This window comes from Mixophyes fleayi, chromosome 10 (assembly GCF_038048845.1).
Source record: "Mixophyes fleayi isolate aMixFle1 chromosome 10, aMixFle1.hap1, whole genome shotgun sequence".
Taxonomy (NCBI): Eukaryota; Metazoa; Chordata; class Amphibia; order Anura; family Limnodynastidae; genus Mixophyes; species Mixophyes fleayi.
Window position 1 is genome coordinate 14,383,762 of NC_134411.1, and position 15,467 is coordinate 14,399,228.

Genomic DNA, 15,467 nt, shown 5'->3' on the forward strand with positions numbered 1-15,467 from the left:
CCTGGCCATTCAATAAACCAGTCACATATTGTGAGTCAGGTTGGGGCTTCCCAAGACAACCCCAGGATGGAGGCATTGCATTAGAGATGAGGAAAGACTAACCTGACTATGAAATGCACCACCCCTTTAGGGCTACATATAAATTTGAATTATATCTATAAAAAGAGGACACACATTGCACTATATTCAATTTGCTAGATCAATATACACTGCCTATCTGGGTGTGCACTCACAAGAACAGCCATCTTCTCCTGTAAAGGACACCATCTTGTTGCCAAAATGGCTGCTAGTTATTCCATTCTAGTCATAATAAACACAAAATATTTCTTTAGAGGACTATGCAGATTGGGCATCACGGTGGATTAGTGGTTAGCACTTCTGCCTCACAGCACTGGGGTCATGAGTATGATTCCCGACCATGGCCTTATCTGTGTGGAGTTTGTATGTTGTCCCCGTGCTTGCGTGGGTTTCCTCCGGGTGCTCCGGTTTCCTCCCACACTCCAAAAACATACTGGTAGGTTAATTGTCTGCTATTAAATTGCCCTTAAGCTGGGTACACACTACAACGCTTTCGTCCAATAATCGTCTCAACCAGCCGACATACGACCGCTCGTTCAAAAGTCGGGTCAGGGTGTGCAGTGACACGATGGTCGAAAGTCTGCCCAAATGGACGATTGTCGCCTCATTTGGTTGGTCGTAACGTTAAATATTTTTGTTCCAATCTCGTTTCCGTTGTGTAGTGTGTATAAACTTCCGACCGATATTGCTTCAGTGTGTACGAAATTGCAATCATTGCTCACAACAACATGGCTGAAAAAAGTCGCTAAAGGGACGTCCGCTCTTCCCTTTATCGTCTAAAACAACTCTAGTGTGTATGCAGTCCACGGACCAAGTGATCGGACCATCGGTCGCATGTAAAATCGATCAGCATAAAAAGTTGGTGGAAAATTCTGTAGTGTGTACCCAGCTTTAGTCTCTCTCTGTCTGTGTGTGTGTATGTTAGAGGATTTAGATTGTAAGCTCCAATGTGGCAGGGACTGATGTGAATGAGTTCTCTGTACAGCGCTGCGGAATTAGTGGCGCTATATAAATAAATAGATGATGATAATGATTGTATAAAAAATCCTACCTAATGGTATCTTCACAGGAACCACGTCAACATATATTTGAGAGGAGCTGAAAGTTGCCTGGTACATAATGAATGCTACCAATTATGTGTTGTCAGTCTGTAAAAAAAAAAAAAAAAAAAAAAGATATAACATTAAGTCAACAGAATTTACACATACCCAGTATTTCACCAAGGGAAATATACCTTATTATAGTCTATATACCTTAACCCTTTCCTGCTCAGTCTTTCCGAAGTACGATGTAGCTTCTACCTCCTATTAATGATAACACTTAGTTCCAGTGCACCAGCTGGGAACCAATTCCAGCAGTTATAGGCTAGTTCAATGTTGGCTAACCTGTGACACTCCAGGTGTTGTGAAACTACAAGTCCCAGCATGCTTTGCCAATATATAGCAGCTTATTGCTGGAAGGGTATGCTGGGACTTGTAGTTCACAACACCTGGAGTGTCACACGTTGGCCAACATTGGGCAAGTTCCACCTAAAATATCATTTTTATACATACTAACCTGCCCCTTCCCCCCCAAGGGAACGCCATGCCATGGACCCCTGCTATTCAGGAAAACTAAGCCATGTCTTGTAACAATATCTTGTCCAGTCACTGAGTGACAATATGGTTATGTCATTGACATCAGAGCTTATGTTAATGCATGTTAACACAAGCTCTTTTCATTAAAAATAAACAAACAGAAGCTCAAAATAGCATCACTATAATCTCTAGAAGTTGCTGAATACATTGAAGCATTTATCTGTTTAGCTGTACTGTGTGAAAATACAAAAGGCAAAAATATGATTTTCCCTTATATAATCCAAATAAAATATGTATTACAGTACTCTGTTCAAATCTATCATACAGAGCAGAGGGACGGACAGGGACAGAGGGCTCACTATGAGCGGCTCCCTAAAGAGACCAGGAGCTGCAGGAGAGGTACAATAAGAAAGGTCTTATATTTACATATTTAACCGCTAACAATCGTTTAGCACTGATAGACTAAAACTGGACATGGAACAAGCAAAATAGTTGTTCTGTGGACTAAGGCTGGGTACACACTATACAAAATTTCTCCCGATGCGATATCATTAACAATTTTACCAATGATTAAAAATAAAAAAGTCCCAATCAGCATGCAGATTCATGTGTACACACTATACACGATTTACCTTCAGATCTGTGCTCTTCATCTGTCATAACCATCGGCTGAAAAGATTGTGACTCCGCACACTCCATATAGATCTATGGACATGAGTGCATACACACTGCAGAACTGGAACGACATTGTTCCATCGTTGAACAAGATTTTTAGTCCAGTTAAAAAACAAATGAAACAATACTATGTACTTTGGAATGATAACACTGCTCAACAAAATGTATCTTTTTTTCTGCTGTCCAGGAACTTTAACTGGATTTGGGGTATATCAGTGGTGCTTATTTTAGAAATGTAATCCGTTTTTCGCAATTCGCTACGGTTCTCGAGATATGTGAGGTACTATTCTAGCAGCTAAGTGCTTTTTCCGCAACATCTGCGTTACTGCTGATATCCATAGGTGGATAATTTTTGGGTTGTCTTTTTAAATGAATGTTTCCTTTAACATAACATGTTGTGCAGCTTATTACACTTTGGTTAAACATATAAATAATGTCAATATAACTTTTTTTTTTAAATGAATTCCTCCCTTAGAAGCTGTTTGAATGACCCAGACGTATTCTGCTACATATAGAAGCTATATTCTTGTGAAACAAAGAAAACCCATCAACAGCTTTGTGAAACAAGTTTAATTGGCATATTTTGGGATCAAATTAGGAGACCAGGACAAGGCATAGTCATCACATAAGGTTTGCAAACCATGTGTAGAGGACCATGACACTGGAAAAATGGTAAACAGAAAAGCTTAAGCTTTGGTGTGTCCGTGGTTTGGAGAAAAAATTTGGGAATTAATATGAGCATAAAGGTGCACTTAATGCATAGCCACTTAGACAAATTCCAACACAACTTCTGTGATTTTAGTGAAGAACAAGGGGAGCAGTTTCACCAGGACATCAAGGTGATGGAGGAGAGATACCAAGGCAGTTGGGACATAGATATGATGGCGGACTACTGTTGGAACCCCAGCGGGACTGTTCTAAGTTACAGTACAAAAGAAAATCCTACAGGCAGCGTTATTGAAAGGTATAAGAAAATTCACGATTGAAAATTTGCTTTACAAATGATTTTTTACAGGATTTTCTAACTTAATTGTAATTATTGTAAGGAATTGTGTGTGTGCTTCAGAAAAAATAAAATGTGTTCATTTTGTGCAATTACCTATGTATTATTTAAGATCATACCCATGTGATCACGCTAAATCGCCAGTTTTCAACAAATTTGCGTGACCACTCATACCTCAAAAACTGTAGTCAATCTGGGAAATATAATTGCATATTTGGAATCAGCACTGGTCCTAAAACAACTTGAACATGTTGGGCAGCAAAAATGCTGTTGACCAGTGTAATCGTTCATCCTTGCAGTGCACACACTAATGCAATATCGGATTGAACGGTCGTTTATCGTTTGATTGCCCCGATAATCGGCTGAAAACATTGTAGTATGTACCCAGCCTTAGTATCCTATTCCTCAACAAAAAACAAACTATTTATTCATTGTTTGTATGGTTCTTGAATTTGAATATTTGAAAATTTTATTTAAGGTGAATCTGTGTTTAAAATATTGCTTTAAAATAAAAACACAACAGCTGTTTACATTTGTAGGGACAACAACTACAACTAGCTTTAACTGTATGCAATGCTGACACAGACATTCCTGCTCTAGGTTCCACAACAGATTCTTGGAACTGCGGATGACCACTTTAAGGGTAAGAAACGGGTAAAAACACAAGTGGCAGGGACATTTGTAGGCAGCATGGTGGCTTAGTGGTTAGCACTTCTGCCTCACAGCACTGGGGTCATGAGTTCGATTCCCAACCATGGCCTTGTCTGTGTGGAGTTTGTATGTTCTCCCTGTGTTTGTGTGGGTTTCCTCTGGGTGCTCTGGTTTCCTCCCACACTCCAAAAACATACTGGTAGGTTAATTAGCTGCTATTAAATTGCCCTTAGTCTCTCTCAGTCTGTGTGTGTGTATATTAGGGAATTTAGACTATAAGCTCCAATGGGGCAGGGACTGATGTGAATGAGTTCTCTGTACAGCGCTGCAGAATTACTGGTGCTATATAAATAAATGGTGATGATGATGATGATAGTACAGGTTAAGGGTCCAGAATAGACATATGCAAATTGTATATGTAGTTATGGATATAAATGAGAAAACTACATACGAAACATTATTCATTTAAATAAAAATACAATATTTATAATAATACATCAAACATTGTTTTAAGTATCAAAATACATTAGGTAATGAATGATAATATATAATGATATGACAATGAAAAATAATTAAAGTCTTTCATAAAAATAAAACTATAATGTACAAATAAAAACTAGTAAGCTGTGTAATAACAAATAACTGCAGTGTAACATAAATATGCATAATGGAAGATAAAAAAATACATTTCATCCTATAGAGAAGACGAGCTCTCCCTCTACATTCACCTCTGCAACTGCAAGCAAATGTCACTGCTGCAATCATGCCATTGCCATAAGCTAGTCTGTACCAGCAGGGGTCGCTGTGCTCAGGTTGTCCCATTATAGGATGTAGGTGCAATATATGTGCCAACACAATGCACAATACATATTATTTACAAATATAAATCCATTTATAACGTTAGGTTGCAACTATTTATAATCTAATTAACTTTTTTTTTTTACATATGAACAGTTGCCATGTTGGTGTCTGGCTGTTGTCTCTCTGCTGTCCGTGTGAATAAAGTTATTGCACAGTTGGCTCCTTCAGGTTGTGCGCATGCGCGCAGGGCTGGGTCAGGTGACTGTGTGTCACACGGTGCAGACAGAACAGGAAGTGTCGGAGAGCAGAGGAGACAGCGGCCGCCCGAGCACCATGGCTACCAGTGTCAGCACGCAGCGGGGACCGGTGAGCGGGAGGGGAGAGTGGTGGAGAGATAGCAGCCAGGGGGAGGGACCCTGTGACTAGGCAGCAGCGACCTGGCTGTGTCTGTGCAGCTGGAGGGGGACTTCACCTCCAAACTGTCCCTCATCATCATCATCATCATCATCTATTTATATAGCGCCACTGATTCTGCAGCGCTGTACAGAGAACTCGCTCACATCAGTCCCTGTCCCATTGGAGCTTACAGTCTAAACCCCCTAATATAGACAGACACTCACACACAGATATACTAGGGGCAATTTTGATTTCAACCAATTAACCTACCAGTATGTTTTTGGAGTGTGGGAGGAAACCAGAGCACCCAGAGGAAACCCACGCAAACACGGGGAGAACATACAAACTCCTTACAGATAAGGCCATGGTCAGGAATTGAACTCATGACCCCATGCTGTAAGGCAGAAGTGCTAACCACTAAGCCATCGTGCTGCCCACAACTGTATAGTTGTTGATCATTTGTAACTGAACATCTACTGAGGTGTATGTGGAAGACTGTAAATGCATGTAAAACTTGGTCTCTCCCACATCCATTCTTACATGTATTTTAGATTTTGTAAATATATTAAGGCACACTGCATTTCCTTCCATTAGAATGTGTCATGATTCGCTGAGGCTTGTAGTTCCACAACAGCTGTAAAGACATTGCTTCAGCCTGTCTCATGAATAGGGGGACAAGTGATTCAGTGGAATAGTTGGACCAACATTTATTAAATACTTTACTCTTCCAAGTTCCATTAGTCATTTTTAGCCATGTCTTCATATCAACAGAGGGAGCTGTTTCTCTTGCTATGGGTTAGGACACAGCTTTACACAGCTGTCTGTATTGGATGTAATTATATCCATAGTGTAGGTATGTGTCATAGCCCATGGGAATGACTATAAACAGCTCTGCTTGATCATATAAACACGTGGCTAGAAAGGAAATTAATGTATTTTATAAAAGGAAGACCTGTACAAGCTAATAAATTATTGGCATCTGAAGGGGCAAGGACCATATTAAAGGCTCAGCAAATGATTTTGGAAATTGAGGTCAGCAGTCAATATTCGTCGTTTGAAATATCCTGTGTTCAAGTGAGTTTGGAATAACATTCTTAGTGTATGGACTACAAATGTCATAGAAAGCAGAGATTGAATAGTGTGAATCACCAATTTATGACTACAATGAGTGTATGTTAAGAGTTCAGGAGGGTCATTCACACTATTGATTTATGCAAATGGAGAGAAATTTACAAAATGTACTGCAACCAATTTTTCACTTTTATATTTTTAGTATGTTTTAGAAATTTAAAGCAAATGTCTTTATTATTGTGGCAGACACAACCTTGTCGTTTACACCATTATTATTTTTTATGAAAAGTGTCACTGTATTTTGTCATGTTATGTTGTATGTAAAGTGAATTAATCATACACATTATATAATCATGACATTCACCCACTGCGTGCGCATCTGCCCTGAACATCCTCACTCTAAATTAGTGTGTGTAATATATATATATATATATATATATATATATATATACATATACATATATATCTCATGACTCATGTATATTTATGTGGCATAAGATTTGCTCTGTACCTATTGTCAAATCAGGAAAGTTTACTTTGTTGCTGTCCACAGCCTTTCTGTGTTCCTTGATGGGAGCCTCCTATTTTTATGATCTGTGTATTTCTTAAGTATTTGGTCAGGCTTCTCTAAAAGATCTTTGAATTGAGACCCACCCATGGCAATATATTAACAGTAAACCTGGGCACAAACAGGCTGATACTGAGTAAGTGTTGTTGCATGGAATTAAGTTGTTATAATAATATATACCGGTGTATATATATTTATTTTGTTTTAAAACCCGTGCAAGATATACAAGTAATGTGCTCATACACTGAGGTACATATATAAAACATAATGTACAAACCGCTAATCTGTTTACATCAAATTGCAATGGGTAACAGTAGTACAGTATGTGACATAATCATAGAGGGCAATGTAACTGGCACCAGAACAATAGAGATCTATAACATTGTCACTGTTATATCATTGATAGAATTTGTTCAAATCTTGCTAGGCCATTATTCTTCGCAATTATGTTACTCTGGGACCCACATCCAATTGGCGCTAGAAATATCACATTATCTCAAATTTAGGGAGCGCTCTCCTCTTTATGTACATTGATTGATTAGACAAAATAGGTTGTCTATTATGTACCTCCAGCTGGAAGAAGAGTGATTTATGATGCATCCAAAGTCTAGCCATACACTCTTAAAATAGCATTTGTTATTTAATTGTCATTCACAACTATCCCAATCTCCACTCTAAGCCACACTCGCTCCTCTTGTTTCAGCTGTGCTCTCTTCCACTTAGAATGTAAGCTCTCTAATGAGCAGGGTCCTTCATACCCTTTTTGTTTTCATGTCTGCGTTCATTTTGTCTGCTTTGTATGTCCCTGTTTTAAGTACGTTCTGTTTTTCCTACTGTACAGCGCTGCAGAGCATTGTGGCGCCTTCCGGATCTACGATAATAATTAATTTGTTGAATTAAATAACAAGTGTATGGTCTAAGAAAGTCTAGACCTACTATTTCCATTAAACATAGATGTGGTTCATGGGTGATGGTTGTCTGAAGCAAATTATCCAAGTATTTAAACATTTAATTCCAAAAGGAACTAATTGTACAACATAATCATATGAGGTGAAAGAATGTACCTTTCTATTATTATTTTTACACTTGTGATATATGTAGCAGATATAGATATGTCAGAAGAGTTTGTATGAATCTATCTTGAGCTCTAATAAAGATCACCCAGGGTAACTTCAGACATCCCCTCCACTCATTGTTTCCCAGGTCTCCAACCCAGGCATCGTATAGGTCCTGTTGGCAGTAAGGTTTCAAAGGGGGATATAACAGTATCTGAGCTTCCAGGTTTCCATTGTACATATGTAGCTTGTCTTTGTTGTAAATATCTATAAAACGACTAATTAGGTATACCAAATTGTTGCTGAAGATCACAAGAAGAGGGAAGCACTTTATATAAGGGTCTCCAAAAGTGAATATCTCCTTTAAACACTTTATTTCCTTCCCCATAAAGATATGAATTCTCGTTGTTTCATATTGTACCAGAAAAGGGTGTGAGAGGAGACATCCGGGTGAGGGGGAATCCAATGCTACAGCATTATTTTTTGATGGTCTAGGTAATTTTCTGCAGTTAACATAAGCCTTAAGGTTTGACAGTGCATTGTGTTTAGTAAATAATGTACAATGTCTCATAAAATGTCTTTGATCATTAATTCATGTCACTTTGGTTAATGACCAAGGGCAACAGAATTTTTTCTAGATACCATTGAGAGCCATCTAAATGCCTTTTCTCCATATTGCCCCAAAAAAGTTACTTTTAGATCCATATAACTGCTGATCAGTAGCGCTTTAACCCAGTCACATCCTTGATGCTCAGCCTGTCACCAGTCCCTTTAAGTCTCAATTTTATTGACTATATAGAGCTCAGCTTCTTTTCCCCTGCATGATACTCTCGTGCCTATGTCCACAGTTGTATTACCATTCCCTCCACATGGGCCTTTGCAAGCTTGCATATGATTTGGGATGTAGCTGAGTCCTCCTTATAATAGAAAAAACGTTTGTACTCCTTATGAAGATGGTTATCAGTTGAGGGGAATTTTAAGCTAGAAGGTATTTATTGACCCTCATGAAGGCTCAGTAATAGTTCTGAACTTAAAATGAGCATTAATGAAGTAGTATCAGATATACCTCTGGGAGGAAGACTTCAGATTGAACGGATGACAGCAGGCTAAACTTACCAATTGCTAAATCTATTTGGATGAAGGCATGATGTGTTGATGAGTGACATTAAAATTCTTCCCTAGACCCCTAATTTGGAATTTGTTAATATTGAGTTTATTGGCTAACTGGTGCCAATGAAGACCCATCACAAATTGAATTTTAAACAACATTGTAGTGTCCAGTTCTTGAAATGTACATTCCCTTCCTGTGTGTCTACGGTGGAATCTGGATAGATAAAATTATAATCATCCTGAGCCTCTCTGGCCTCCTTTACCAGCCAAATTATGCAGTGTTATCTTTATAGTTAGGAAAGTATGGTGGTTGTTGGGATCATCTGGGTAGTCTGTGAACTTGTTCCACACACCGCATCTGGTAGACGGCTGGCACGCCAGGAGTATCACTTGGACATTTTCAGCAAAAGCACATATCTTTTCTTTGCCTTCAACTTTTCTGGGAAGCTGACTAACCTGAGATTATTGTGACACTGACTGTTTTAGCTTTGATGGTTATTTTTTTATGGCATTGAGAGGTGGTGAAAGCCCTCTATGTATCGTCTAGGGCAGGCCTGTCCAACCTGCGGCCCTCCAGATGTTGTGAAACTACAAGTCCCAGCATGCCCTTCCAGCTATCAACTGGCTGTCTACTTGCAAAGCATGCTGGGGCTTGTAGTTTCACAACACCTGGAGGGCCGCAGGTTGGACAGGCCTGGTCTAGGGCCATATTCCAACACTCTGCTGTTAACTATGTATTGTTGCATTACTTTGTCCAGTGACACTTACAATAAAGTGTCTTTTGCTCGTGATTGCAACAAGCAATGATTTCAATTTCAACAGTCAAAGCTGAAATTGCTCTCGCATTGATTTATAGGTGATTTTCCGAAGGTAAAAAGCACCTTTTGCAGTCTCCCAATTCTTTCTGATTGGATTTAAGCACTTTATTACCTCATAGATGTCACAGGTTTCTAGTTAATGTCATAAATTCCAAAAATCTAGCGTCCAACCTTGAGCGCTAAGACTAGGCGCTGACCTTAAATATTAGATATTAACAAAATAAGCCATCTGTAATGCTGTTGAGCAACTTGGGTAAGGATATACGATGCTGCTTCAATCTAGAAGTTGTCTGTGTATCAACTTCAAAATAAGCACAAGAAAAAAAAAGCGCAAAGCAAATCCTTATCTGAGATATAATATCACTGTAACATTGAATCATTATATAGAGAAAATGTATTATTTAAATCCTCAAAATACACAAAAAGAAAGAAACCACAGAACACCAGCGGAGAAACGCGTCAGTTTTGTTACAAAGGATCTGAATTGGATTGTGTTTACAGCATTTACACTTGGACTACACATACTATTTCTATTTATCTACGGCAGGTCCTGAGAGTGGTAAATAATTGTCTTTATATAATGATTCAATGCTACAGTGATATATTTTATCTCCGGTAAGGATTTGTTTTGTGCTTCTTCTTTTTGCGGATGTCATAAATATTGGTTCAGTAAGCAAAATGGCTGCTTCCACTGTGTGAAGGTGAGAGGTGTCTTTGAGAGGAACTCTGGTAGTTTTAGAAGGCTGGTCGGGTGTTCTCCGTCTCCCAGAACACTTGGCAGAACTGTGCATTGTTCTGAAAACCTTCACATTCCTAACATTTTGAGTGACAAGTGAGTAGGTCAGGGCTGGAGAAGCATGGACCCTGGCTGTCTGATAGGCTGGTTTCAGAGTTGACAGAGTAGTGGTTCAGCTGGTGAGCAGTTTGAAAGTCTATTGTCTTGTACACACTACTTTATAATAACTAAATGCCTTGCTTTATCATTCTACCTTACTTTTGTGGCTTTGCAGTCACATTTATAGTCCGTCAGAGTTGTTTATTCTTGTTACCCATAAATACAAGACTGGTCTACCCGAGCCCCCTAGCTTTGATACATTTGTATCTGGAGAGTTGCTTTAGCTTGTTGGTGTCCTTGGATACAAGTCTGATTAATGTCCCCAAGACATGGTGCAGAAGCACACGAGGAAGCTAGAAAGTTATCTGAAGGTAAATAATTATAATTTGAAGGGTGTTATTTATTATTTTGCAATTACAACGTATCATTTTAATGTAATTATTTTGTCACTATATTTCTACCTATTCAGCATGTTGCCTCCGTTATTTTATTGCTTGTATGTGTCAGAGTTTCTGGTGATCATCTTGAAGTAGTTAAGTCACTGATGAAAATCACTTCACAGACAGCCATATAATGAACAGGTGGAGTGTATTGACAAAACAATAAGTATAATCAAACCATGAATATTTATTTGTTTTAAGGATCTTCGATAGGATACATTCTCACTGATGTTAAAATGTTAATTCAAGTTAAGCATATGTACATGGCTATGAAAAAGAAATCAAAGAAATCAATAAATCATTGTACCCAATTGGATGTTACATATTTGCTTGTTTATGTGCGTTTTTTCATTCCGTTTCAGTACATCTGATGTGTGTCAACTCCGTTACAAACGTACATTCGTCCCGGAAACGGCACATTGTAATCTCATTGAGATGTGATTAAGAATTGTTTACATATGCAGTTCCATGTGCTTTTGGTTTGAACAGGATGAGTACTGGTTTGTCAGATGCTGACTGATCACATTTGCAACCACGTCTAAAAACACATTAAAGGCATGGATAAACGCAGTGTGATTTGTATATGTTTTCTACTGGCGTGTTAACATAATAACCCATTACATATGTGTAGGTAGCCTAACTCTTATTGTTTCAGTGAGGCTGTCCCTGTCTGAGGACTTCTTTGTTTTACTTAGAGAGCAGGGTTCATAAGCCACCTGATATAGAAGGAATTCCACCTAAATGTACATTCTCCTCCACTTCACGTCCATTTCCATATTGGGACTCGGACGTAAGTCTGATGCAAAATGCGCTTTTGCTTACGGCAGATGCACAGTAGAAAGAATTACGCCTTGTATCTTCCTGTTGCGCTTCTCTACACTTAACATGGCCGAACGGGCAGCCTGGTGTAGGCACAGTAAGGGCATGTTATCGCTTATTACGTACTATGTAGAGTAGGAAGCAGCCGTAGATATGCATCTGGGAGACCAATCTGTTGTGCCTGCTTCCTCTCTGGTGCAAGATGTGTGGTGATAAGGATTAACATCTGCACAGATCTTGTAATTGGTGTTAAAATAAATAAAAAAGAAGGGCTGCCAGGACATGCTGGCACTTGATGAACCACAAGTGCCAGCATGCCCTGGCACCCGTAGAGCATCAGAGAAAAATGCAAATAAAACACACCGTATAAAAAAACTTTAATTGAAATACACCCCTTGTACAGAGTAAGCTAGAGGATGTAATTTACGCTTACATTGTAAACATAAGTCGCGTCCATGGTGTGGAAATCTCATGTTTGCATTTGTGCTTTATTACGTCTAGCCCGCATCCTATTGAAATGACTGCCATCCAGCTTCTCCAATCAGAGAGAAAGATTGAACCCTTGAAGTCATCATCACCATTTATTTATATAGCGCCACTGATTCCGCAGCGCTGTACAGAGAACTTGCTCACATCAGTCCCTGCCCCATTGGGGCTTACAGTCTAAATTCACAGACCGACAGACAAGGGTCAATTTGTTAGCAGCCAATTGACCTACTAGCATGTTTTTGGAGTGTGCGTGGGTTTCCTCCCAAACACGGGGAGAACATACAAACTCCTGACAGATAAAGCCATGGTCGGGAATTGAACTCATGACCCCAGTGCTGTGAGGCAGAAGTGCTAACCACTGAGCCACCGTGCCGCTCCAGTCCCTGTCACTTTCACCTGCTATGCCATGTGTATACCTCTATAAATGGGCACATGACATCACAAAACTGCTTTTACACTGTGAGCCACAGTTTCGTATGAGCAGGCATCAAACTAGCCTGTGTCCTACTCAAATCAATGCTTTATCAACTGCAATGTTTAAGGGGCTGTCATGTAAAATATGCATATAATTAAGCTTTTCATTACAGAAAAACATGTCCATGTTTTATTGAGACTATAACAATAAAGCAAACTCGAATGCTGTTTATAAATTAGGGTCTATGTCCCATTTAAGGTATGCATTGCCTCTGAAATTAAGTGTTTACTGTGTATCCTTGAAAGAAGCATTGCAAAATCCATTTCAAATTATTTATTCAAGGATTTAGGGATTTCCATTGTGATATGTAATTATGTTTAACAAACAAGCAGAGATTTGCCAGTGTCTTTTTGAGAAGAATATTAAGGAGTGCTTGTCACTACAATTCTGTCTTTTGGCAGTTTTTTTCCAAGGCACTTTGTACACGCACAGTTTTCACTTCATTCACATTCTTTTCTCTAAAATAATGTAATATTACCAACGAGTGATTTTAAACAAACTGATGTTTTGTCCTAGCTAAAATGAAAGATATAAATATCCGTTTGCTTTAACTCACTAATTTGTAAGATAAATTAACGAGTGAAAAATTGCAAGTTGCTGTAATGATAATTGTAACGTTTCTTTGTAACATTAACTAATTGAAGTGGATTTTGTCATAATTACGGTGTTTGTCGCCAACAGAGCGAACAAATTCAGGGGAAATTATCTAATTTAGCTGAATGTACAATGCACAATTTGCCCTGACGTGCCATTTATACATAGTTCTTGCTTCCATAGTACAGAATAGGAATCAAAGGGAATGCTAATATGCAAGGAAAGATTTCAGCTGAATCGGTCGTCTGCACACACTGGAGGCGGCCATTTTGTGGGCTCAGATAAAATGTATGTACAAATTTACTGAAAAGGATAGGTGCTCTCCATGCTGGAAGATTGAAGATTATTACACAGGAATACATTGCCACCCCTCCCAATTCACTAGCCTCATTATTTTACATAGTCAAGCCCATTGTTCTTAAGCCACACATTCATTCAATCCCATTAGGTCCTAGAACGTGAAATGTGTACTTGTGTGAAGGATTTAGAGCAAATAAATATCTAGATTATAAATATAACCTGACTAAAGTCGATAACCAGTAAGGGCAGTCTAGCAGTTCCCTGATTTTCACGTCAAAATGGAGCAGCAGCGAGTCACCAACATGATGGCTCCTTAAAGTGAACTTGTCTCCTGCACACAGTGGAGGCATCCATTTTGTGGACTGAACTAGTGTGAAGCACGTTCATTTGCTTCGGGCCAGCATCTCTGAGTGACTAATATGCATGAGGTACTGGTTCTTGGGGAGTTAACTGTATTTTTATGAATATTGGTGAAGCCCACAAAAAGGGCTGCCACACGGCGTGTAGGTGACTGGTTCAATTTAATCCTCCAGTTCAAAACTGTTCATAATCGTGCACCAATTTAGTAGTGTCAAATGGTTCATGAAAATTCTACTGCATGCCATTACCTCAGCCCATCCTAAGAATATTCACTAGCCTAGTCCTGCATGGTGATTGATAATTGGAGCTGGTCCTAATTTTCAGCCCACTACATCTGCGTCCTGCTTGAAATCATACAGTAATGGAGTTAAAACCAAAACAAAACAAAAACCAAACGACACAAAATGAATTATGACTCAAAAGGTCTGAAAACCGATCTGCAATGTGGGTAGCTAGCAGACGCAGCTAGTCATTACTGAGCCCCATGGCATTATCCTGAAGGGGCCACCCAAGAAGGCTGCAGGTTCAGTGAAGTAAAGAAGCCTTTTCAAATCACTCCATACTTGGAAATGAATGATTAGATGAGTAACAGTAGATAATACAAGATAAATGAAGACTCTTATGAAGTAGATTGCTGTACAACTACCAGTTTTAGTTTCAACACATCATTGTTAGTGAAGGAATACAGGTATTAAAAAGAATGTGAGAATGCTTATAGAAATAGCTTGACTTGGCTTCTAGCTCCATACTGCATGTTCTCTGCTGGATGGCTTCCTCATAAGTCACAAGCTCCCCTGCTTCAACTGTGCTGCTGCTGTATAGAGAAAGCCATGTGCAGCTCGACTCGCAAGTTGTGTTATAAGCCTTAGTAACGGGACCTTGACATTGTACAGTAATGCAATTCAATGTATTACTGTAGAATGCAAAAACAGAAGGAGTGCTCAGATTTAGAGTTTTGGAGGGGCCGTGTCCTAGCTCAACTCCAAACTGAAGTGTAAAAAATGAGTTGAGTACTTGTGTGCTATAAACAAAAGCAGCCAGTATTTTCCCTGCATGCAAAAAATAAATAAACCCACCTATTCCCTTATAAACTCTAAATGAGGCCCATCATGGGTAAGAGAAGATAAACAATGGCCTCCCTAAATTGAGTTCTGCAGAATTGCTAGCACCATCACGAAACTGAAGGCAAGTCCTATAATTAGGATGTTTGAAGCAAATTCTAAGGGAAATTGTATAGAGAAATACAAAGGGAAACTAAGCAAGTATAGGGCTAGGGTCCTCTAAGAGGTACTGTATAATGTATATTGATAAATGTACATATAGTAGGCTTCTGTCAGAGGGGCGGTTGCCTT

General features: G+C 39.0%; 1 protein-coding gene across 2 annotated transcripts in view; it reads left to right on the plus strand.

Moving 5' to 3' along the window:
• Window positions 1-5,042: 5,042 nt before the first annotated feature.
• TOLLIP (toll interacting protein) overlaps window positions 5,043-15,467 on the plus strand; it is a 42,935-nt gene continuing 32,510 nt past the window's right edge. For both annotated transcript variants that reach the window (XM_075187922.1, XM_075187923.1), the window contains exon 1: window positions 5,043-5,151. In XM_075187922.1, the coding sequence (XP_075044023.1) occupies window positions 5,119-5,151 (33 nt within the window). In that variant the 5' untranslated portion in view covers window positions 5,043-5,118. The remainder of the gene's footprint in view (window positions 5,152-15,467) is intronic.